This window comes from Scyliorhinus canicula, chromosome 9 (assembly GCF_902713615.1).
Source record: "Scyliorhinus canicula chromosome 9, sScyCan1.1, whole genome shotgun sequence".
In the NCBI taxonomy this organism is placed as follows: Eukaryota; Metazoa; Chordata; class Chondrichthyes; order Carcharhiniformes; family Scyliorhinidae; genus Scyliorhinus; species Scyliorhinus canicula.
In genome coordinates this window covers 79,633,400-79,658,265 of record NC_052154.1, presented here as the reverse complement: position 1 = coordinate 79,658,265, position 24,866 = coordinate 79,633,400, and the positions used below count along the sequence as shown (strand labels likewise).

At 50.7% G+C, this 24,866-nt stretch overlaps 1 protein-coding gene across 2 annotated transcripts in view; it reads left to right on the top strand.

Moving 5' to 3' along the window:
* Nucleotides 1-24,866, top strand: part of LOC119971461 (diacylglycerol O-acyltransferase 1-like) — a 423,136-nt gene that overhangs the window by 146,017 nt on the left and 252,253 nt on the right. For both annotated transcript variants that reach the window (XM_038807022.1, XM_038807020.1), the window contains 2 exons: nucleotides 24,200-24,328; nucleotides 24,429-24,524. In XM_038807022.1, coding sequence (XP_038662950.1) covers nucleotides 24,200-24,328; nucleotides 24,429-24,524 — 225 coding nt within the window. The remainder of the gene's footprint in view (nucleotides 1-24,199; nucleotides 24,329-24,428; nucleotides 24,525-24,866) is intronic.

Here is a 24,866-nt window from a genome sequence, read left to right as displayed (position 1 = left end):
AAGAAAAGTTGCACTCAAGAAATATATCGCCTCTAGCAATTTCTCCGGCAATGTGGACCAGTTCCCTGCCCCAGCTCCCCTGGCATGGAGGTGTTTGATGCCTCTGTCCTCTTTTTCTTTTCCCCCATCCCCCTGCAGATAGGCCAAGTGCAGGCAATTGGTGTGAGCGAGCACTCGGCGGTGTGGTGAATGTATTCACCATAATGCATGCATGATACTGTAACCTATGACCTGGAAGTGGTGATATGAACTGCTTCCAGGTACTGTACTGTAACCCCGGTATGGCTCCGCCCTCACCGGGGCTATGTATAGGCCGGCTACCTGTGAACGGTATTCATCTGTACTACTGACTCTGGCTAGGCAAGTTCATGACGAATAAAGCCTGCTATTTACTCCCTCTCTCTGCCTCACTGTGAACTGAAGGTATATCAGGCGAGTAGGCAGGAGTCAGACAATGGCATAGATTGAGGTGCACCAGCTCTCAGCAGATTATCACCACCCCGCCTTTGACAGTGACCCGCTGACAGTCTCGTCCTCTAGCCTTTCCCGGTCAGGCACCTCCTCGTCCTCCTCCTCTGTGGCGGCCACGTGTTCCTCCTCCACTTCCAGCACATAATCCCGCTGCTGTGCCAAATTGTGGAGGGCACAGAAGACCACCACAAAGCAGGTAACCCTCCGGGTCGTGAAGTGTAGTGCACCACCTGAGCGGTTGAGGCACTGGAACCGCATTTTGAGGAGTCCGATACACTGCTCAATGACAGCCCGAGTGTCCACATGGGCCTGGTTGTATTGGGTCTCCGTATCGGTCACTGCCCTCTGCACTGGTGTCGCTTACCAGGTCCTCAGCAGGTATCCCTTATCCCATAAGAGCCAACAGCTATCCTAGGGTAGTCTCGAAGATGTAACTGTCATGCACACTCACTGGGAATCGTGCACACAGGTTCATTATCTTCTTTTCGTGGTCGCACGCGGAGTGGAACCCCTTCCTGTTGATGTCGGGCACTCACAGACGGCCCAGTAAGCGCAAGGCGACATGCATGCCATCTAATACCCCGCTGGACCTGGGACATCCCGGCGATGGTGGAGAATTATGTTGCCTTGACATCCTGTTGGATCTGGTCCATGTCAAAGTTTATATAGTTCGCTGCCTGGAGAAGTCCCTGCTCGAGCCCGGGAATGATCCTGAGGTGTAAACGTTCAGGGCTGCGGTGATCTTGATGGCCACTGGGAGCAGGTATCCTCCTACATGTGATGCCAAGTCCATGAGGTCATGGCACTGGTTCTGCATCATCTTCTTGTTGAGGAGGAGTCTCCTGTGGCACACGATGTCTGTCATCTGTTCAAAAGACTAGCGATGCCTGTATACCTTGGGCTCTCGCTGGCTTCACCCTCTGGGTCGCTCCCTGGCCTGATGGGCACCCGGTCCACAGGATATGGCCAGGCTCTGCATAAGGTCTGCCGTCTCAAGCCTCTGACGACGCTGCTGCCACTGCCTTCTGCAGCATCTGGCTGCCTAGTCTGCCAGCAGTACCAGGAAGGCAGTTTGCGCAGGGTCCATTCTGTGTAATATCTGTAAGGATTAGGAGAGGGTGTCAAACTGACAACCAGCGGTGTCTTCCACTCTCGGCCCTCGGCCCTTCATTCGCCCATTTCTTCCTTCCCCTTCCCAAGCAGACACCCATCCTCTCGTCACCGAACTGTCCCTGGTGCAGGGGCTCAACCCCTGGATGTTCAGGTGTTGGCTGCTGCATTCCTGGTGTTGCCTCGTGTAGTGTTCAGGCAGTATTCAGGCATTATGGTCTGATTAGGATGATAGGCAATAACTCCCACTTGTTATATGGCACACCTACTCATGGGAATCCACTAGGGAATATTTTGTTTATTAAACAGTCAACATCATACAAAGGGATAAAACCGTAGAACTTCTCTCGCAGTAACCATTAATCAGCAGTCCTCATCAGTTTATAAACTCAACTCCATCAGTGCAGTTGTACAAAGAAATACAAATACACACTGGAAAGTAAATAGTTAGCAGTAAATTCAAGTCCTCAATAGTCTGCAAGAACATGCCTGCAGCAAACTGCTCGTGTTCTCAGCAGAACTTCAAAGCTATCATTCCAGTGCCTCCATCAAGGTGCTCAGTCAAGTCCGCCTCCAGCGTCGGCAGCAAGTCACTCCATATCTTCCGGAAACATACTCCAGGCCACAGAGGCAGAAAAGGTGGCAGCAGACAAGCACGCAGCCTCAAGGTGGTGGCAGCTACCAGCAGGAACGAGCAGCAAGTATAGCCCGTGGCCACCTACAGATGCACATGAAACTCAACCAAGTAAACGAAAGTAAAGAAAATAATGGACAAAGCAAAAAGTGGCCACCCCTAATAGGGGCACTGTCCAAACTAAAACAAAAAGTAGCAGTGGCTTAAACTCAAATCAAACTGGTCAAAAGTACCCCAAACTCTGCGGTGCCCACCGAACACAAAAGACCATAATGGTGCCAGCGGACAGCGCATGCTCCCTCTCCAGAGACAACTAGCTGCACATAAAGCTGCGGAAGAGGGGCAGACAGTCGGGCTGGATGACCGTCTCGGTCACCCGTTTTAAAAAAATATTTTAATTCTCCTTTTTCACATTTTCTCCCAAATTTGCACCGCAGTAACAGATATAATGTCAATCCCCCGTATCAAAAACAATGATCCCATCCTCCCACCAAACTCCCAAACATTAGCCTGCATGTTAACATAAACAAATGACACAAAGGAATCAGGAATCACCCATAGTCACCATGAACACATACAGTCTCCTTCCCCCCAACCTTCTCAACCCCCCTGCCCAGCTAATGTTCAATGTTATCCAGTTCTTAAAAGTGCATAATGAATAACGCCCATGAATTGTAGAACCCTTCCATTCTTCCCCTCAGTTCAAACTTAACCTTCTCAAGAGTCAAGTATTCCAACAGGTCCCCTCGCCAGGGCACAGGGTGGAGAGGCTGCTCTCCATCTCATCAGGATCCGCCTTCACGCGATCAACGAGGCGAATGCTACAACATCTGCCTCCGCACCCGTTTCCAACCCCGGCTGGTCCGACACCCCGAATATGGCCTCCCGAGGGCCCGGGTCCGGTTTCACGTGCACCACTTTAAAGATTACCCTAAAAACCTCCTTCCAGCAATCCTCCAGCTTTGGACAGGACCAAAACATAGGAATGAGATTTGCGCCCCCCCCCCCCCCCCCCCCCCCCCGGACCCTTCAACGTTCACACACGTCTTCTACCCCTTCAAAGAGCTGGCTCATCCTCGCCCTGTGAGGTGTGCTCTATATACCATCTTCAGCTGTATCAGCCCCAACCTCGTTGGAGCACCTCACACCAGAACCCCTTCTCCATAGCCTCTCCCAACTCTTACTCCCACTTTGCTTTGATCCCTTCCAGTGGTGCCTTCTCCTCTTCCAAAATACCCCCGTAAACCGCCGACACTACCCCCTTCTTCAGTTCCCCAGTCATCAGCACCTCCTCCAGGAATGGACCTGCATGTATCTAAACATTTCCCCCTGCCCCAGCCCATACTCCGTTTCCAGCTCCTTCAATCCTGCAAACCGACCCCCAAGAAACAAATCTTTTAGTGTCTTAATCCCCTTCCCCTCCCATTTCCGTCCCACTTCCCTGGCTCAAATCTGTGGTTCTCCCGAATCGACATTTCCCTTGACCCTGCCCCCAACCCGAAGTGTTGGCGAAACTGCCTCAAATTCTCAATGAAGCTATTATAACCGGACTCCCTGAGTACTTCCCCGGGGCCATCGGGAGTGGTGCTGAGCTTGGACCTGTTTATAGTGAGTTTCGCCTGTTCCAGGAGCAGGCTCAGAGGATGTCATCTTCTTGCCAGCCCCTCTCCGCACCAGGTGCCCATAGATTAGGAGCTTGGAAATATGTGCAAAAACACTTTTGTAAAAGGTTTGCTGGGAAACTAAAAATAGAGTGCAGTCTAAAACATTTAACATAGACAGCAATCCCAGTGCCTCCAGGCTCATTTCCAGGGTGTGAATATGGGTACTCGCCTCCTCGAATCCCCACAGTAGCCCTTCCACCAGCTTCACATTTTTAAAAAGGTGTATTAATAGGTGTCATCATGACCATTTGCTGAGGAAGCCTTTGGATCACCGGGGGGCTTTAGAAAGGGGGTCGCTCCCCTTAATTGTATGGAGATTGGCTTGAAGTGATGATTATTGGATTCTTGCCACGCTACGGCGGGTTCCTATATACATATTTCAAAGTAGCACATGTCTCACATCAACTGCCTTGAACAGATATAGCAGATGCGGTTATATAGCACATACTGAGAGAAAATTTTGAGTATAACTTGAAAATCACCTTTGTATGAAGATCCTGAAAGCAAATGGCTGATGTAGGACTCGGTCTACCAGCTGGATCCCACCGGAATCGGGATAGGATGCGGGCGATAGATCCTGTGAGAGGCCTCTTCCAGGATTCTCGACGGTCATTATGCCCCATGAGATCTAACGAGATCTTGCGAGACGTCTGATCTGTTTCCCGCCGACAGTTGGTGTCATCCAGACTTGCATAGTTAGGTGACCTTTACAGCTCACTTAACTATTACAACGCCGGATCTAACTGGCAACCGGAATCTATCATCCTCACCAAGGAACAATAATACAATGTTACTAGCCACTGGATTGTCTGTAGTCAGGGATGATTGGATATGATGGTCAATTCTCAGACACAGGAAGCACCACATGTCATTTCGTGGAAAGTGAAAACCAGTCAGCTGTGTTTAAACCTCCTCAGATCTTTGAGCTGCAAGCCATTCATTCATTTTTCTTTGATATTGATTTTACTAGGCAGTTATGGACAGCTTCCACACACCTCGAGCTGTCGGCATTGCTCCATTCATCGTCATTCACGAATTAGTAACTGAAGTTCTATCAGCGCAACGTTTAAAAACATCAAGCTTTGATTGACAGATCCTGGAAAACTTCAAACAGAGTTAATTTCCAGCTCACGACTTCAAAATCACTCAAGCGCGAAGAGAGGTGATTGGAAAGTACTTAATTCTCTGGGAGGGGTCCCTTTATTTATCTGGTCTCTGGGAGGGGTCAGGTTGGATCGCTCCCCATACTGGGAGGGAAGGGGATCCCGGAAATCCAGGGGTGTGGGGCTGAATTGTTGGGAATTGCTTCCTCATTAGCGCAACGCGGGTGCGATCCAGTTCTGGGTGGATTCATCCCATTATCGATGAGTTCAGCGAATGGCTGGAGAATCTGTTCTTACGACTGAATCGGGACAGCGCTGTTTCTCAGATGCTCCGGCCCCTCAAAAACGGCGTACTCCTTGAGACCATCTGAGGCCCTCCCCCGATGCTCTGCCCCGATGGGCCGACTTCCCGACCACGTTGGTCGCGTGTCCCCTCAATTTTCAGGGATCTCGTGTGGCGGCCGCAGACTGCCCAGTGACGCCACAATCGGGGGTTGGGGAAGGGGAGCCGTTCCCCTTGCAGGGAGCCACAGAGGGGGCTGGGGGACTGGTCAGGGGTAGGGGTGGTCCGGGGGTGGCGAGTGGAGTTACAGGGGGGCACTATCTGGCAGGCCAGGTCCGCATGCGGCTGGCGCCATGTTGGATGGTGTGGCCACCACAGGCCATTGCCGTGCACATGCACGGCCACGGACCCGGTCATTCTGCATCTGTGTCTGCAGGTTAAGCCGGGGGCTTTATGTGGCGCGGCTGCTAGCCCCCCACCGGGTGGAGCATCGGTGTAGGGGTGGCACCTACCTTTTTGGTCGTAAGACCAGTCACTTCCTCTGGACATATCAGCCAAATTGGAGAATCCAGCCCATAGTTTCCCAAACGGAGAATTTTGTTTAAAAGTTGTTAGGCCCTCTATTCCTCACACCCGTTTACCCACACTCACATCTTTCTCCCCATGGCACCTCATATCGCCCATGGCTCTCCATACCAAAATAGCCCTCCCCAACACACACCTCCTCATGGTTCTGCCATGTCAACTAATGCCATCTTCCACCTGACATGCCCCCACTATGTCCAATCCATGGCTTCCATGTCCCCTCCCTGTCTGTCATGTTCATTCACTCAATATGCCGTAATCACCGAAGCAGTGAACCATATACTAACAATAGCATGTGTTGAAATGATGTGAAGAAACCACCCATTTGGAAATCTTCTTTGAAAAAAAGAACTGTTCCTACAGCTCTCTAAAAGTGCCATTCGGACAGGGAAATTATAGTATCAGTACAAGAAGCTTTAACCACTTTACAGCACTTATTCTTGACCGAATAAACATTCAGACATTGACAAAAGCGATCACAGGAAAAGTAACTTGTAAACACATACAAATATCAGTGAACACCCCACTCACTTGTCAAAGCGGAACCCCCCACTTAGCTAATGAATTAGTGAGTCTTCGAGCTCAGCCAAACATTCAAAATGAGGCCATCTTGGAACTGTTTCTGTAACAGTTGGTCAGATTTTTTTTTCCTCAGCAATTCAACATGGAGAAGCTGGCCCAACTACATGAAAATTACAAGAGCTATGAGATGCAACCAGATTTCGAGTGCAAGGCTTGGTACCCACACCCTTATCCCACACCAACTAAAATAACTGATGATGTGAATGGGGGCAGGAGTCCCAGAAACAGATCCTGCCCACCAATTTTTTTTTTTTTTAGATAATTTTTATTCAGATTTTTCAACAAATTTTATCCCAACAAAGAAAACAAAAAGAAAAAACAGAAACCCCTTCCCCCAATACAAAGCAATAAATTAACAACAAGAAAGAGTAATAAACATAGAAGTGTAAGAACAAACCCCCATACCTGAGTACCCCCCAACCCCCCCGGGATGCTGCTAAAATTGACCACCCTCTAACACTCCGCCAGGAAATCAAGAAAGGGCTGCAACCGCCGAAAGAACCCTTGCACCGACCCTCTCAGGGCAAACTTGACCCTCTCCAGTTTAATGAACCCAGCCATGTCGCTGATCCGGGCTTAGGGGCTTTGCGTCCTTCCACTGCAAAAGAATCCTGCGCCGGGCTACTAGGGACGCAAAGGCCAGGATACCAGCCTCTCTCGCCTCCTGCATTCCCGGCTCCGATGCCACCCCAAAAATAGCGAGCCCCCAGCCCGGATCCACCCTGGAACCAACCACCCTGGACAAGGTCCCCGCCACTCCCTTCCAAAAACCCTCCAGCGCCGGACAAGCCCAAAACATATGGGTGTGATTCGCAGGACCTCCCGAACACCTCCCACACCTGTCCTCACCCCCAAAGAACCAGCTCAGCCTGGTCCCAGTCATATGCGCCCTGTGCAGCACCTTTAGCTGAATTAAACTAAGCCGTGCGCAAGAAGAGGAAGAATTCACGCTCCCCAGGGCATCCGCCCACGTCCCCTCGTCAATCGCCTCCCCCAGCTCCTCCTCCCACTTCGCTTTCAGCTCCTCCACCGAGGCCTCTTCCCCCTCCTGCATCACCTGATAAATTGCAGAGATCCTGCCCTTACCTACCCACGTCCCCGAGAGCACCCTGTCCTAACCCCCCTTGGCGGCAATAGCGGAAACTCCGCCACCTGCAGCCTAACAAATGCCCTAATCTGCATATACCTGAAGGTATTCCCTGGAGGGAGACCCCACTTCCCCTCCAACTCCTCTAGGGTCGCAAACTTCCCGTTGAGGAAGAGGTCCCCCATTCGCCTGATACCTGCCCTATGCCAGCTCAAAAACCCTCCATATATCCTCCCTGGTACAAGCCAGTGGTTCCCCCGTATCAGGGACCAAACTGAGGCCTTCACCTCCCCCCTATGACGTCTCCACTGACCCCAGACTTTGAGGGTAGCTACCACTACTGGACTCATAGAGTAACTTGCCGGGGGGAGCGGCAGCGGGGCCGTCACCAGTGCCTCCAAACTCGTGCCCAGACAGGCCGCTGCCTCCATCCTCTTCCATGCAGCTCCCTCCCCCTCCATCACCCACCTACGAATCATTGCCACATTTGCAGCCCAGTAATACCCACACAGGTTGGGCAATGCCAGCCCACCCACCTCCCTGCCTCGCTCCAAGAATACCTTCCTCACTCTCGGGGTCTTCTGCGCTCACACGAACCCCAAAATGCTCCTATTAACCCTCCTAAAGAAAGCCTTCGGAATCATGATAGGTAGACACTGGAAAAGAAACAAAAACCTCGGGAGCACCGTCATCTTAACCGACGACCCTGCCCGCTAGGGAGAGTGGCAGCACATCCCACCTCCTAAACACCTTCTCCATCTGCTCCACCAGCCTCGTAAAGTTTAACCTATGCAGGCCCCCCCAGCTCCTGGCTATCTGGACTCCCAAGTACCTGAAGCTCCTCTCTGCCCTCCTCAATGGAAGCTCTCCTATCTCTCTCTCCTGGTCCCCCATGTGCACCACAAACAATTCACTCTTCCCCACGTTGAGCTTATAGCCAGAGAAGTCACTAAACTCCCCCAGGATCCTCACCACCCCTGGCATCCCCCCTGCCGTATCCGCAATGTACAGCAGTAAATCGTCTGCGTACAATGACAGCCGGTGCTCCTCCCCCAGCCCCGCACAATCCCCCTCCTGTTCCTCGATTCCCTCAGTGCCATGGCCAGGGGTTCAATCGCAAGCGCGAAAAGCAGGGGAGACGAGGGGCACCCCTGCCTTGTCCCCCGGGACAGTCGAAAGTCCTCCGACCTCCTCCCATTCGTCACCACGCTCGCCATCGGAGCACTCTACAGTAGCCTCACCCAACTAATGAACCCCTCACCAAACCCAAATCTCCTCAACACGTCCCACAGGTAACTCCACTCCACCCTATCGAAAGCTTTATTGGCATCCATCGATGCTACTATTTCCGCCTCCCCGTCCGTCGCCGACATCATTATAACATTAAGAAGCCACCGCACATTGACATTCAGCTGCCTCCCCTTCACAAACCCCGTTTAGTCCTCGTGGATGACCTGCGGAACCACATCCTCCACCCTCCTGGACAGTATCTTGGCCAACAGCTTCGCGTCCACGTTGAGGAGCGAGATTGGCCTGTAAGACCCCACTGAAGGGGGTCCTTATCCCGTTTCAAAATCAGAGAAATTAGTGCTCTGGACATCGTCGGGGGCAAAGCTCCCCCCCCCCCCCCCCCCCCCCCCCCTCCCTCGCCTCATTCAGGGTCCTCACTAACAACGGGCCGAGCAGGTCCGAGAGCTTCTTGTAAAACTCCACCGGGAACCTGTCAGGCCCCGGTGCCTCCCCCGACTGCATGCCCCCCCCCCAACGCCTCGATCAGCTCGTCCAACTTGATTGGGGCCCCCAGGCTCTTCACCCGCTCCTCCCCCACTCTTGGGAACTCCAGCTTATCCAGAAAGCGGCCCATCCCGCCCTCCTCCCCGGGGGGCATCGACCGGTACAGCTCCTCATAAAAGGACCTGAACACCCCATTGATGTCCCCTGCACTCCGCACCAGATCCCCCCCTACATCCCTAACTCCCCCTATCTCTCTCGCTGCCTCCCGCTTCCGGAGCTGGTGGGCTAGCATCCGACTTGCCTTCTCCCCGTACCCATATACCGTCCCCTGCGCCCTCCTCCACTGCGCCTCCGCCTTCCGGGTGGTCAATATATCAAACTCCGCTTGGAGACTACAACGCTTCCTCAAAAGCCCCTCTTCCGGGACATCCGCGTACCTCCTGTCTACCCTTACCATTTCTTCCACCAACCTCTTCCTCTCAACCTTCTCCCCCCTCTCCCTATGTGCCCTAATAGATATCAGCTCTCCTCTAACCACCGCCTTCAACGCCTCTCAGACTATCCCTACTTGCACCTCCCCATTGTCATTAGCTTCCAAATACCCCTCTATGCACCTACGGACCCGCCCATATACTTCCTCCTCTGACAGAAGCCCCATATCTAACCTCCATAGCGGGTGTTGATCCTTCCCCTCCCCCAGCTCCACCGAATGCGGAGCGTGGTCTGATATGACTATCGACGAGTACTCTGCTCCTACCACCCTCGGGATTAGCGCCCTGCTGAGGACAAAAAAATCGATCCGGGAATAAGCCTTGTGGACATGGGAGAAAAACGAGAACTCCCTACCCCACCGGCCTCAGAAACCTCCAAGGGTCTGCCCCTCCCATCTGGTCCATGAACTCCCTCAGCACTGTGGCCGCCGCCGGCCTCCTGCCCGTCTTGGACCTCGAACGATCCAGAACCGTGTCCAGCACAGTATTATGGGGCTGGTTTAGCTCACAAGGCTAAATCGCTGGCTTATAAAGCAGGCCAGCAGCACGGTTCGATTCCCGTACCAGCCTCCCCGGACAGGCGCCGGAATGTGGCGACTAGGGGCTTTTCACAGTAACTTCATTGAAGCCTACTCGTGACAATAAGCGATTTTCATTTTCATTTTCATTTCATTAAAATCTCCTCCCAATATCAAGCCACCCGTCTCCAGATCTGGAATCTGGCTCAGCATACGCCGCATGAAGCCTGCATCGTCCCAGTTGGGGCGTACACATTGACCAGTACCATCCGCTCCCCTTGAAGCCTACCACTCACCATTACATATCTGCCACAGCTATCCGCCACCACACTGGATGCCACAAATGACAAGCTCTTTCAAACTAAAATCGCCACCCCCCGGTTCCTCGCATCTAGCCCCGAATGGAACACTTGTCCAACCCACCCTCTTCTCAGCCTCACCTGATCCGCCACCTTAAGGTGCGTCTCCTGGAGCATAGCCACGCCCACTCCCATCCCCTTCAAGTGCGCCAACACCCGGGCCCGCTTCACCGGTCCATTCAGCCCCCTCACATTCCATGTGACCAGCCGAATCGGGGGGTCCTCCCCCTCCCTCTGCGCCGGTCAGCCATAGCTCTCCCTCGGCTCACCACATGCCCGCAGAACCCCCCAGGCCAGTTCCCCACGGTGGCAGACCCCCTTCCCAAACCCCCCCCCCATCACCAGCAGTTACCCTTCGGCCCTACCAGCAGCAACCCGGTACCTCCCCCCTATTCCTATATCTTACAACAGAGCCTGCCTGCAACGCGATGAACTGGCAGCAGGCTCACGACTGCAGAGCTTTATACGGTTAGTGGGAGGAGCCAAGGGTGGAGCCCAGTAGAAACTTCTCATCTCCCCCTATGGGCAGAGCCGCACAACGGCTCATATACAGAGCCCACAAGGACACAATACATATAATAGAACACAGTGTGAATTACTAGGTTTATAATTCACTACATTCAGCCCCTGTAAAAAAAATCAAGTCCGGCGGGGGTGATGGGTCTACAAATTGAGCCGGTCCGGCGGCCGAGTCGTCCTTTGGGATCGGCGAAGCACCGGGATTGCAGCCTCTTGTGGCTGGGTGGTGACGGTCGGTGAGGGTACGATAGTGGACTCCGGGGGTGATTCGGTCCGATCTTCGTACCCGACTGGTTCGACGAGCGACGGGAGCGCAGGAAACCTATAGGTGTGGGGCCGCGGAGCACGGGCCGTGAACCTGTAGGTGCAGGGCGTGGAGGGTTGTGTGGGGTGTAGTGTGAGGGGTACCTCAGCGGCCTTGGTGGTGGAGTTGGATCCTGCAGGCGCCATGTCCCAGAGGGAAACAGTGTCCTGACGGCCGTCAGGGTATTTGATGAAAACGTATTGGGGGTTGGAGTGGCGTAGGAGCACTCTTTCTACGAGTGGGTAAGTTTTGTGTGCCCAGACGTGCTTCCGGAGGAAAACCGGGCCTGGTGTCTTCAACCATGCTGGGAGCGGAACCCCAGTGGTAGTGCCCCTAGAAAAAACAAATAGCTGTTCATGAGTGGTGTGGTTGGTGGCTGTGCATAGGAGGGATCTAATAGCTTGGAGCGCGTCGGGGAGGACCTCCTGCCAATGGGACGTCGGGAGATTCCTGGACCGGAGCGACAGTAGGACGGTCTTCCACACCGTCGCGTTCTCCCTTTCCACCTGCCCGTTCCCCCTGGGGTATAGCTGGTAGTCCTGCTCGAGGCGATGCCCTTGTCGAGCAGGTACTGAAGCAGCTCGTCGCTCATAAAGGACGAACCCCTGTCGCTGTGTACGTAGCTGGGGAACCCGAACAGGGTGAAGATACTGTGCAGAGCTCTGATGACTGTGTGGGAGGTCGTATCGGGGCACGGGATAGCAAAGGGGAAGCGGGAGAACTCATCGATGACGTTCAGGAAGTACACCTTCCTATTGGTCGAGGGGTGTGGCCCTTTGAAATCGATGCTCAGGCGTTCAAAGGGCCGGGATGCCTTTACCAGGTGGGCCCTGTCTGGTCTATAGAAGTGCAGTTTGCACGCTGCGCAGATCAGGCAATCCCTGGTGATGGCTTTTACCTCCTCGGTGGAGAAAGGCAGATTTCAGGCTTTGATGTAGTGGGCGAGCCGGGTGACCCCCGGGTGGCAGAGGTCATTGTGGATAGCTTTCAGGCGGTCGTCTTGCGCGCTGGTGCACGTGCCGCGAGACAGGGCATCTGGGGGCTCGTTGAGCTTCCCCAGTCGATACATAATATTGTACTTGTAGGTGGAGTTCGATCCTCCACCGCAGGATTTTATCATTTTTAACTTTGCCCCTTTGTGAGTTGTCAAACATGAAGGCAACCAATCTTTGGTCAGTGATGAGGGTGAACCTCCTACCTGCGAGGTAGTGCCTCCAGTGTCGTATAGCTTCCATGATGGCTTGTGCTTCCTTTTCGACTGAGGAGTGTCGAAGTTCCGAAGCGGAGAGGGTTCGGGAGAAAAAGGCCACTGGTCTCCCTGCCTGATTTAGAGTGGCTGTGAGAGCTACCTCTGAGGCGTCGCTCTCCACCTGGAAGGGGACGGATTCATCCACCGCCCGCATGGCCACTTTGGCGATGTCCTCCTTGATGCAGGTGAAGGCCTGGCGAGCCTCATCTGACAGAGGAAAGAGTGTGGCCTTAAATAGTGGGCGGGCTTTGTCCGTATACTGAGGGACCCACTGGGCATAATACGAGAAGAATCCAGGCACCTTTTGAGGGCCCTGGGACAATGAGGGAGAGGGAGTTGTAAGAGTACGGTCTGGGTCGGGGCCCAGGACTCCGTTTTCCATGACATAGCCGAGGATTGCTAGCCTGGTCGTGCGGAAAACACATTTCTCCGTGTTATTCGTGAGGTTAAGTTTCTGGGCAGTTTGGAGAAATCGATGGAGGTTAGCGTCGTGGTCCTGCTGATCATGGCCGCAGATGGTGACGTTATCCAAGTACGGAAACATGGCCCGCAGCCCATACTGGTCCACCATTCGGTCCATTGCTCATTGGAACCCCGAGACCCCATTCATGACGCCAAAGGGAACCCGGAGGAAATGGAAGAGGCGGCCATCGGCCTCGAACGCCGTGTAGTGGAGGTTCTCCGGGCGGATTGGGAGCTCGTAGTATGCAGACTTCAGATCCACCGGTGAGAAAATGCGGTACTGGGCGATCTGATTCACCATGTCTGCAATCCTGGGAAGGGGGTACGCATCGAGGAGCGTGAACCGATTAATGGTTTGGCTAAACTCCACTACCATTCGGAATTTTTCCCCGGTCTTCACGACCACCACCTGAGCTCTTCAGGGGCTGTTACTGGCCTCTATGACCCCCCTCACGTAAGAGCCTATGGACCTCGGTTCTGATAAACACCCTGTCCTGCAGGCTGTACCGCCTGCTGCGAGTGGCTACGGGTTTGCAGTCCGGGGTGAGGTTAGCAAAGAGTGGAGGCGGGTCGATTTTTAGCGGCGCTGGACTGCAGATAGTGAGTGGGGGCAAGGGCCCGCCGAAGCTGAGTGTGAGGCTTTTGAAGTTGCACTGGAAGTCGAGTCCCAGTAAGAGTGGGGCGCAGATTTCGGGGAGTACGTATAGCTGGAAGTTCGAGCAGCTGGCGCCCTGAATCGTTAGGGTCGCGACGGTGCGCCCTTGGAGGTGAACAGAGTGTGATCCCGAAGCGAGGGAGATAGTCTGCCGTGCAGAGAAAATTGATAAGACCAAAAACATTTCTTAAAGGGACGCTCCCATAACAGTACAATTACAACCTTATTGTTTTTTTGCACTTCTTAGTTACATATTTTCCTCTGCTATCTTTCTCTAATTGTTGGAGAGTCTTCGACTGTCGTAATGATTACTCCTTTTATGTTCCTGAATTCAACCCAAATGGTTCAGTTTGATGATCATTCTAACGTTATCATTCTTCCTGTAGTTGTGTGAATTGCGCTTTCACATAGCCGTCCGTCAGTCCAGAAGTAAAACACTCGAACACGTCAGTAATGAATATTCGTTTATTCACGGCCGGGACAAATCTCTAAGTAGTCGGGGAACCATTTTCGAGAAGTGCCAAAGTCCAAGAGTACGGACTGTCCCTTTATACAATCACAGCTTAGAGGTGGTCCCCTTAAATTCCTAGATACACCAATGATTTGGCAAGGATCCAGAACATGTACTTATATGGAATTATTATCCTCGAGGTAGGCTGGTGACTATGATATAATCATTACACGGTTCACTAATACTGCTGCGGCTAACGGTTTTCTTATCCTATCCGTCCATCAGGTCCAACTTCCTTATCTCCTTCCCTCTCGTGCTCCTGAGTCAGCTCTTTCACATTCCAATGTCCATTGTCTCAGTTGACAAGGTTTTACACACTCATCTTTGCTGTCTCTGCACTAACAAATACAGAGATCTGCTCTCATTTCATTCCCTCAACCTTTTAACATCTTTTTCACAGATACATTTCAGAACCTTAATATTACATACAGACAGCAAGGTTAAAACAAGACAATAAATGTAATCCACTTCCACATTCCCCCCTTTGATCATTCCATGATCATATAACACTCAAGATATGTTAGGTGGAAATGTGAGCGAGGCGGAGGAATTCCTTCTCTACTGGGTTCTGGCGGGACGCCATCGCCTCATGTAGGTCGGGGGCAGGTTGAACCAATTTTTCCTTTTCGTCTGGGGCGGATTTCTGAAGCATTTGTGGTAATGCAACAGCACCTAAGCGGTTGCACAGGCATTTCACGGTAGCTATGATACAGAGCAACAAACAGAGGGCAACAAAGATAATAAGCCCGTGGAACAGGTAAGTGGCCCAAGAACTGGACCACATCCAGTTCCACCAGTCATCATTACTGGTGGGTCGCAGGCGCTGCACTCCATCTCTGATATGGGTCACCAACTGCGTGATATTCTCTGAACTGTCAGGAATGTAAGTGCAGCATTCGGTCCCTATGACAGCACAGGTGCCCCCTTCCTTGGACAGTAAGTAATCCAAGGCCATGCGATTCTGTAGGGCTACCGTACGTATGGCTACTAACTCTGCACTGAGTTCACTAAGTCCCTCCGCGGTGTCGTTTGCAACCTGTTCCAATATGTCGCGGAGGAGCTCGTACTTCTTGAGGGACCAGATGGCGCCTATCTGGGGTCAGATCCCACCTCCTCCCATGGTGGTATTGACCTCTGGACCCGATGGAGGGGATGATGTCCGAGTTGCGGATAGTGCGTAATGCCCGGAACAACGAAACCCAGGTAGCAAGACCCTGCCCAATTAGTGGGGAGCCAGAGGTAGGCCTTATGGCCACAAATAAAGTAGGTGCCATTATAGGGTGTGAGGCTAGTTACCATCGAGGAGGTCCATATTTGAGACCAGTCAGGACCCCCTGTATGGTTAGCAATGTTATTAATGAGGGCGAAGCCTTTCCAATTGGAAAAACCAAGAGTGTAGTTACATGAACTAGATCCTAACACGTGGGTTCCGGGGGTTTTTACTTTCCGGAGTAAGCAGACTGATCCGGTCTGGGGGTTCTGAATATGAAAGAACGGGGGGGTGTGATCTGATGAGTAGGGTGGCTGTTGCCAACCAGTAAAAGCACGTAACTGGTAACCGGCGCTTTGCCAGTCCTGGGCTGCTTTCCTGTGGTTAACAGAGGAGGACTTGGAGAACCTGGTTGGTAAGGCAAAGTGATTAGATACTGTCCTGTTCTGGTATATAACCCATTCAGCCGTCCGCTCTAATGAAAAAGGAACAGGCACCAAGGGAACGCCTCCATGGGCATGGGTGGGGACATGTGTACATACCCAACAAGAGGAGACATTCACTTTCTTAGCATAAACATAAGACATAAACAAAAATGAATTTGCAGTTATATGGTGCGCTGCCCGCTTCCTCCTGGAAGGCGGGTGGGTGAGAATAGTCCTTCGGTCAGGACCTTGCAGCCTGATTTTCTTGGTGCACCGGTAGTTCCACCGGCAAGTGTGGCGATCGTAGATCAGAGACATTTGCATAGTCAGGAATCGAGGCTGCTGGTCGTCGGTGGTCGTGCAGGTGCGGCCACGGGTGGTGATCCATCGGAGATCTGGCGTCGTTCCATATCGTGAGGTCTCTTCTCGGCACAGAGGTAGACGTCGGCCCCCAGGTAGATATCTCCCTCCTCTGGATGCAGTGAAAGAGAGTAGGGTAGCGAGTATTGTTGCGACGAGGAGGAACTTCATCCTGGTGGCCGTGTCCCTAAGACTTAAAGGAAAAGTTTAAAACATCATGGATACTTAATTAACTTACAATGGTGCATATGTACCCATGCGTTTCGCCCCTCCACTTTTACTGCAGTGGGGGTAGTGAGTAGAACCTGTAGGGGACCATCCCATCAAGGTTCCAAACCTTTACGTGTCCAAATTCGGATTAGGACAGAATCCCCAGGGTTGATAGAGATGTCATGGGTAATGGACGGGATCTCTTCCTGGGTGGCACGGACCCGGGAATGTAATCCTTTCAAAATTCTAGTTAGTGCTAATATATAATTAGCCATCTCGGTAGTCATGTAATGAAATTGAACATTCCGTGGAACACTGCTGTCCCAGGGCGTTCGAAAGGGTCTTCCATATAGTATTTCCGCTGGGCTTAGGCGAGTTTTTCCTGCGGGAGTGGCACGTAGTTGGAAGAGTGCTAAAGGCAGGAGTTTGAGCCAAGTGGCCCCAGTGTCTGCTTGTAGTTTAGCGAGTTTAGTCTTTAGAGTCTGATTAGCCCTTTCCACCACTCCAGCGGCTTGTGGTCTGTAGGCACAATGAAACTGTTGCTTTATTCCTAGCAGAGCACAGAATTCCTTATTGATTTGACCTATGAAGTGGGGACCATTGTCAGAGCTCAGCCGGGCTGGGATTCCAAATCGCGGAACAATTTCTCGCATCAACACCTTAATTACTGTCGAGGCCTTGTTATCCGTAGTCGGGTAGGCCTCGATCCATTTTCTAAAAGTATCCACAATGACTAACACATATTTATAGCATTGACATCTTTCCAACTCAATGTAATCCATTTGTAGGGCCTCAAATGGACCCTCAGGTAAGGGGGTTGTGCCAGGATCACAGGGGACGGCCTTACCGGGGTTGTGCTGTTGACAGATTAGGCACCGACTGCTAATTTGTTGGGCCATCTCTTGCAGTCGTGGGTGCCACCAGCTTTTTAACAATATGTCCCCTGTGGCACGAGCGCCACAGTGAGTTGCAAAGTGTACACATTCGGTCACCCAGGCTGCCAATGCATCGGGCATACATGTTTGTCCTACCGGGGTGACCCACAGCTTATTTTCGTTATCATATATACATCCTAAGTTCTTCCACATATTTACAGCAGTTGCAGGAGCGTCCTCCTGCATTTGGATTATGTCAGCAATGGTTGGCATTGGTTTTTCAGAGGGGGACTTTTCCGAGGGGGTTTTAGTCTGCCTCATCATTCTAGGCACCATTATTTTGCCAGATTTAGAAATTTCTTTTGCCTTCTCGTCCGCTTGCCTGTTGCCCGTTTCCACCAGTCCCGTGCCTTTTGTATGGGCTGCGCATTTTATCACCGCTATCTTGTCTGGGAGCATAAGGGCCTGCAATAACTGGGTTACTAACTGCTGGTGTGAGATGGCTGTACCAGCAGAGGTTAGAAATCCTCTGTTTTTCCATAATTGCCCGAAACATGTACTACCCCGAAGGCGTATCGGGAATCTGTATAAATATTAACCTTCCCTCCCTTCGCCAATATGCATGCTCGTATTAATGCAAACAATTCTGCTTGTTGGGCAGAAAAGGGAACTTCAAATGCTGCTGCTTCCACTACGTCACCGTCTTGATCGATGATTGCATAGCCAGATTGTCTATCCCCCCTTTCGCCGATGGAAGAACTACCATCGGTGAAAAAGGAACAATCGGAACCCGGGATGGGTATGTTGGAGAGGTCGTCTCGGACTGAGGAGACCTCTCGCAACAGTTGTAGGCAGTCATGAGTTGGGTCGAGCATGTCCGTGGGAGGATACGTCAAAAAGTTAGGAGGGTTGATAGTGGTGCAGTGGGCAAACTGGACTTTCGGGTTATTAAGGAGAGCAATCTCATATTTATTCTGACGAGCCATCGTGAGATGTTGGGTTTGTAGCTGTCCCAAAAGAGCTGTAACAGAATGGGAACTATAGACAGTGATATCTTGTTGGAGGGTAATATTAGCAGCCGATTGCAGGCTGTTGTAGATAGCTGCAAGAATTTGGGTACAGATAGGATAGCCAAGGGCTACCGGATCGAGTTTAGAGGAGTAGTATGCGACCGGGCGACAGCGGTCGCCGTGGCGTTGGGTCAGGACAGCTGTGGCGCAGTCGGCAAGGACTGTGCAATAGAGTTGAAAAGGGCGATCGTATAAGGGTCGACCAAGGGCAGGGGCCTGGAGGAGGGCCGCCTTGAGACGGTCAAAGGCCAGTACGGCCTCCGGGGAAAGGGTAAAAGTATCGGGTTCATTGGTGTAGGGGGTAAGGAGGTGGGAATCCAAAGTAATATTCGGGATCCACTGACGGCAATAATTGACCATGCCCAGCCACTGACGGAGCTGCTTGGCAGTCGTTGGGGGTGGGAAATCGCAGATAGGGCGGATCCGGTCTGGATCTAAGGAACGAGAGGTGGCAGATATCCTAACACCAAGGAACTTAACAGTAGGTTGAGCAATCATAACTTTTGAGGGAGAGACAATATAACCAAGGGAGGCCAGAAAATTGAGTAAAAGTTGAGTATCGGCCCGACATCCCTCCTCAGTATGGTTAGCGATCAAGAGATCGTCGACGTACTGAACAAGAGTGGAGCCTTGGGAGAAGGAGAGGGATTGTAGTTGGTGTTGGAGCCAGCGGGAGAAAAGAGTGGGAGAGTGAATAAAACCTTGAGGCAAACGTGTCCAAGTATACTGTTGGCCATTATAAGTGAATGCAAAAAGATATTGGCATGATTGATCAAGTGGCAGAGCGAAAAAGGCATGTTGGAGGTCTACAAGGGAGAAGAATAGTGCATCTGCAGGAACCTGGGCTAGAATATGCGCAGGGTTAGGAACAAGGGCGTGGAGAGGCTGAACAATAGAATTGATAGCACGTAAATCCTGGACGAGGCGGTACTGATCTGGTTTCCCAGGTTTGGGCACCGCTAGGATGGGGGTATTGCACGGAGACTGACAAGGAACCAGGATGCCTTGGTCGAGAAGTTTAGCTATGAGTGCATCGATGGAGTGGCGAGCTTGGGCCTTAATGGGATATTGTCGGATCGAGGGGAGTTGAACATAGGGGAGGAGAGGAATAGTGATAGGCTGGGTAGGGACGGGACCAACATCAAACTTATCCGCAGCCCATACGTGGGGAGATACAGTCGCATCGGTCTGGGCGCGATGGTGTAAAAGAATGGACTGGGATGTAGCTGGTTGTGACATGTATGTAATGGTAAGACCGCCAGGGAGGAGTTGGGGTTCCAGAAGAGAGGGGTCAGAGTGGTCCCATGCCTGTCGGACCATTGGCCCTAGATCCTTGGCATGGTGGGGGTAATGGACATGGCGGGTGACGTGCGGGGCGGTGTACCCGTCTTGGTGCCATAGCCAGGTAGGCACTTGTGCCGCATCCGCAGTCCCTTGGGGCCCGCTCACAGAAGCAAAAAGGGTGACTGAGAATTCTTGTTCAAGATGAGGGCTGTAAGAGTCGACCAGGCCCTCGTCGGCTCCGGTCGAATCGTAGGCCAGCGTGACGTGGAACAACCGCTCAGGCATCAAATGAATTTCCCACCATTGCGGGTGCACATGAGCGATCAACTGGCGTGGTATGCTGGGCGAATGGACAGTGATCCCGTTATCCCCACATTCAAGATGTATTCCAAAGGCACAAAGAAGGTCTCGGGCCAGTAGATTACAATCTAATCCGGTTGTAACAATAAATCGGTGCTGGAGGGTGTAGCCGTGGAAGGAAACGGGCACAGGGAAAGAAATGGGGTAACTAGCTACCTGTCCCTGGAAACCAGATAGTTGTTGGGTTTCTGATGAGAGGGGAAGGTTGAGGTGAGACTGTACGGAAGACATGGTAGCCCCCGTGTCTATGAGAAACGGATAGGAGTGACCATAAATGGTTAAAGAGATAACAGGCTCAGAGTCAGGGGAGGTTAAACGAGAAGGCAACATCGACAATCAGTATTGTTGGAAGGGGTTATTTTGAGTGAACGGAGTAGTGACTGGAGCAGCCGCTGCGGGCGCTCCTCGTCCTCGTCCAGATTTTGGAAAAGACTGTCTAATTGTTCTCCCAATTGTTCCTTTAACTGGACCAATTGCGTGAATGGTCTCCCTCCTCCCCTTGTTCTTGACCTTGTACTCATGGCCGGGGGTTGATATGCTGGTTGGGACGGCGGTGGTGCATAAGGTGGTGGATTCTGACTTGGGAGGGGTATAATAAATTGGATCGGTGCATTAGGGAGGGGTGGTAGAGGCGATGGCTGTGGAGGCTTCCGACGTCCCCCGCAATTGAACAGATGTTCCTCATCCCCATCGTCCCCGTCCTCCCAACCTTGCTTCGCATTGCTGACCGGCGCCGGGATAGGAGTAGCATTCTTTCGTTCTTTACATTCCTTTTTTAAGACCTCTACTGTTTTAACAATTCCCCCTTCGGTGAGGCCAATGCCCAATTTCGAGGCATTAGCCTGCCAGCTAGCCAGTGTAGATGCATCTTTCAATGACTGACAGTATTCCCTCCATAAAGCAATTAATTTCTTTGCGGTGGAACCGCGATTGTTTTTCCAGATCACCTGTTGGGCCTCTAGGACAGGACCCAAGTCTTTAGGTCCCCCCAGAGGCCATTTATCCTTGCCTAGGTTTTTATGGAGGGCCCCCGACAATTGTCGGAGTTGCTTTGAGTGTTAGGGGTATTGTTCACAGAGAGTCCGGAGCGCACTGCCCGGGTCATCACAAGTATCTACGGTATTACCCATGGTGGAATTCTAATTCCACTCTCGTTTCTTAGTAGTCTAGACAACACTGCCCGAGAATTACCTAATAGTCTGGAGCACACAGCCCGGAATCGTCTCCTAGCAGTCCCGAGAACCCCGCCTGTAAATTCTAGAGAACACAGCCCGGAATTATGGCGGCAGTCCCAGACCGCCCCTAGTGACGATAAAGTCTGGAGCACACAGCCCGGAATCGTCTCCTAGCAGTCCCGAGAACCCCGCCTGTAAATTCTAGAGAACACAGCCCGGAATTATGGCGGCAGTCCCAGACCGCCCCTAGTGACGATAACTGCAGGGGTCACTTACCCTCCTTAAAACGGGTTCGCTGGACTGACCTGGATCTCGCAGAGGCTTCTCGACAAACCAACGGCAAGGCTGAGCAACGATCAAACTAGTAGTAGGCGAGTACCAAGGTGGAAAAGAAAATTTTACTCACGTTGGGAGCCAAATTCGTCCTCTACTTTGAACGAGCTCAGTCGATTACGCCGGTTGGGTAGCGCAGACACCTCTGGAGATCCCACCGTTGCCACCAAATGTGAATTGCGCTTTCACATAGCCGTCCGTCAGTCCAGAAGTAAAACACTCGAACACGTCAGTAACGAATATTCGTTTATTCACGGCCGGGACAAATCTCTAAGTAGTCGGGAACCACCTTCGAGAAGTGCCAAAGTCCCAGAGTACGGACTGTCCCTTTATACAATCACAGCTTAGAGGTGGTCCCCTTAAATTCCTAGATACACCAATGATTTGGCAAGGATCCAGAACATGTACTTATATGGAATTATTATCCTCAAGGTAGGCTGGTGACTATGACATAATCATTACACAGTTCACTAATACTGCTGCGGCTAACGGTTTTCTTATCCTATCCGTCCATCAGGTCCAACTTCCTTATCTCCTTCCCTCTCGTGCTCCTGAGTCAGCTCTTTCACATTCCAATGTCCATTGTCTCAGTTGACAAGGTTTTACACACTCATCTTTGCTGTCTCTGCACTAACAAATACAGAGATCTGCTCTCATTTCATTCCCTCAACCTTTTAACATCTTTTTCACAGATACATTTCAGAACCTTAATATTACATACTGACAGCAAGGTTAAAACAAGACAATAAATGTAATCCACTTAGTTGTTGCTTTAACTAATACTGTAACCTTCACAATTTCTACCCTGCTGACCCATCTGAAATCTTTGTAACCAGGAATGTTGAGTTTTCACTCTGGTACTTTAAACCATGTCTTGATGACAGTTATGCTATCACACGACCAAGTGCCTATCTTTTCCTTCAATTCATCTCTCTAAATCACTTGACTTCTTACGTTGAAGTATATATCACTAATCATTGAACAACTTCTTTGCTGTCTGGTTGTAATTGTACTGTCATGGGAGTGTCCCTTTAAGAAATGTTTTTGGTCTTATCAATTGGCTTCAGTGATGTCATTGTGTCAGTGGAGCTGGGCTGTGGCTCTGAGTTTTACTTTCACTTTGACCTGGTTTTGTATTGCACAGGTTGGAAAGAAGTGTCTCTCTATCTTCAGTTTAAAAGCTGTTTCCAGATTACTTGATAACTTAAAAGTGATAACTGTTTTATGTTGTCTATTTTCTAGCCTTTGTTTTCTCTGCCATTTATGCCTTTGCATTCTATTTCCAACTTTGATTATGTCCCTTCTGAATCTATGATCATTTTCCCATTGCCCTGTCAAGCTAGTTTAAAACCTCTGCAAAATAACTTGTACATCTTCCCACCATGTGTTGCCCTGGTTGAGGTGCAACCTGTTGGGTTTGTATAGGTTCTATTTCCCACAGAACCAATTTCAATAGGAGAGGAATCGAAAGCCGAAGTTCCTGCAATATCTCTTTTGCCATGCATTCATCTGCACTATCTGCCCATCTTTGAACCACATTGTGCATGATACCAGGGATAATCCAGAGGTTATTTTGAGTCTACTTTTAAATTTCTCTCCTAACCCTCTAAAATCTCCCCTTATAGGATGTAATTTAGTTTCTTCCCATGTCCCTTGTTGTCGGTAGGAACCACCACTCCTAGTTGTTTAACATTCCTTCCCTCCCCACTCCAAATGCTCTAGAGCCACTCTGACAACCTGGCACCAGGTATTTTGGAGCCTGACTTGTGGAAATGAATGATAAAAACCAAACTGTCAAACCTTAGCAACAGAGCACAGAAATTTCAACTGTTTTCTGAGATTGTACATTATACATATGCGAACACATTAGAAAAGATACAGCACAGAAGGGGACCATTCAACTCATCTTGTCCATGCTGATCCGAAGACACCCAAGTACTGCCCTTTCAAATCCCATCTTCCTGCACACAGCCCATAACTCTGCACATAAATTGCAGATCCAGAGTTTTGGGCCTTTGCCTCCTCCACCAACCTGTTAGTGCGTGCTCTCAGATTTTTGTATCTTCTGCCTGATGGAAGAGGTTGAAAGGGAGAATAACCCGGGTGGGAGGGGTCTTTGATTATGCTGCCCGCTTTCCCAAGGCAGCGGGAGGTGTAGACAGAGTCAATGGATGGGAGGCGGGTTCACGTGATGGACTGGGCTGTGTTCACGACTCTCTGTAGTTTCTTACGGTCTTGGGCTCAGCAGTTGCCATACCAGGTTGTGATGCAGCTAAATAGGATGCTTTCTATGGTGCATCGGCATCCTGAGGAAATATAGGTGCTGTTGTGCTTTCTTAGTAGTAGCACGACCAAGGGAAACAGTCAAGGGCGTAGCCAAGGGAAACAGGTTCCTCCTGTGATACTGTAAAATGGCATAAAGCAAAAGTTTGTATTTTGATGTCTTGATTTGTGCTGCCGCTTTGCGGGCACTCCCTGCCAATTGACTATAATTATGCCAATAGACTGGTCGGCTTTTGTAAATGTACTTATCATTCTTGCCTTTCCATTTCCCTCTTTGTTATTTCTATATGCAGTTGGAGCAGCAATGGTTTTAGGAGTGCATACCATCATATTCATGAAACTATACTCATATCATGAGGTGAATAGATGGCTTCGCGAAGAATGGGCACCTTTAGGTCTAAAGTCAGCCATGAAACATCCAGGTATATCCATTTTGAATATTTCTGAGCACTGTTACAATTGTGTTCTTTCAGTCTGTTTTGTTATGATATACTAATTAATCGAATTTTGATGCGTTTGCAGGCATTTCATCGTGTACAGTTTCATATGATGAAAACAACACTGGTGGGAGCAATATACAAGAAATGGTTATCTTTCCAGACAACTTGACAGTAAAAGGTATAGATTTTATTCCCTGCTTAATTTAAAGGTGATAATGTAATGTTACTGCAGTTATTTGATCATTGTGGAGAAAGAGTTGGTGACTTATTTAGTGTAACAAATCACCATTTCAATCAGTCTAGATATTCTTTGTAATAAATATGAGTTTTAGCTAAAGAGCAAAGCTATGTCCCACAGGTTTAAGCAATGACAGAGCCAGAAATAAGTTGATGGAGCTACCTTTTTATTTTAGGTTTGCTTACTCCTCTTGGGTTGGTATGATGTTCTATGTGTCAGAGGAGTGGGTCTTGTCATTTTTTCAAATAGCATGTTTCTTGGGAACAGGTATTCTTTTATGCA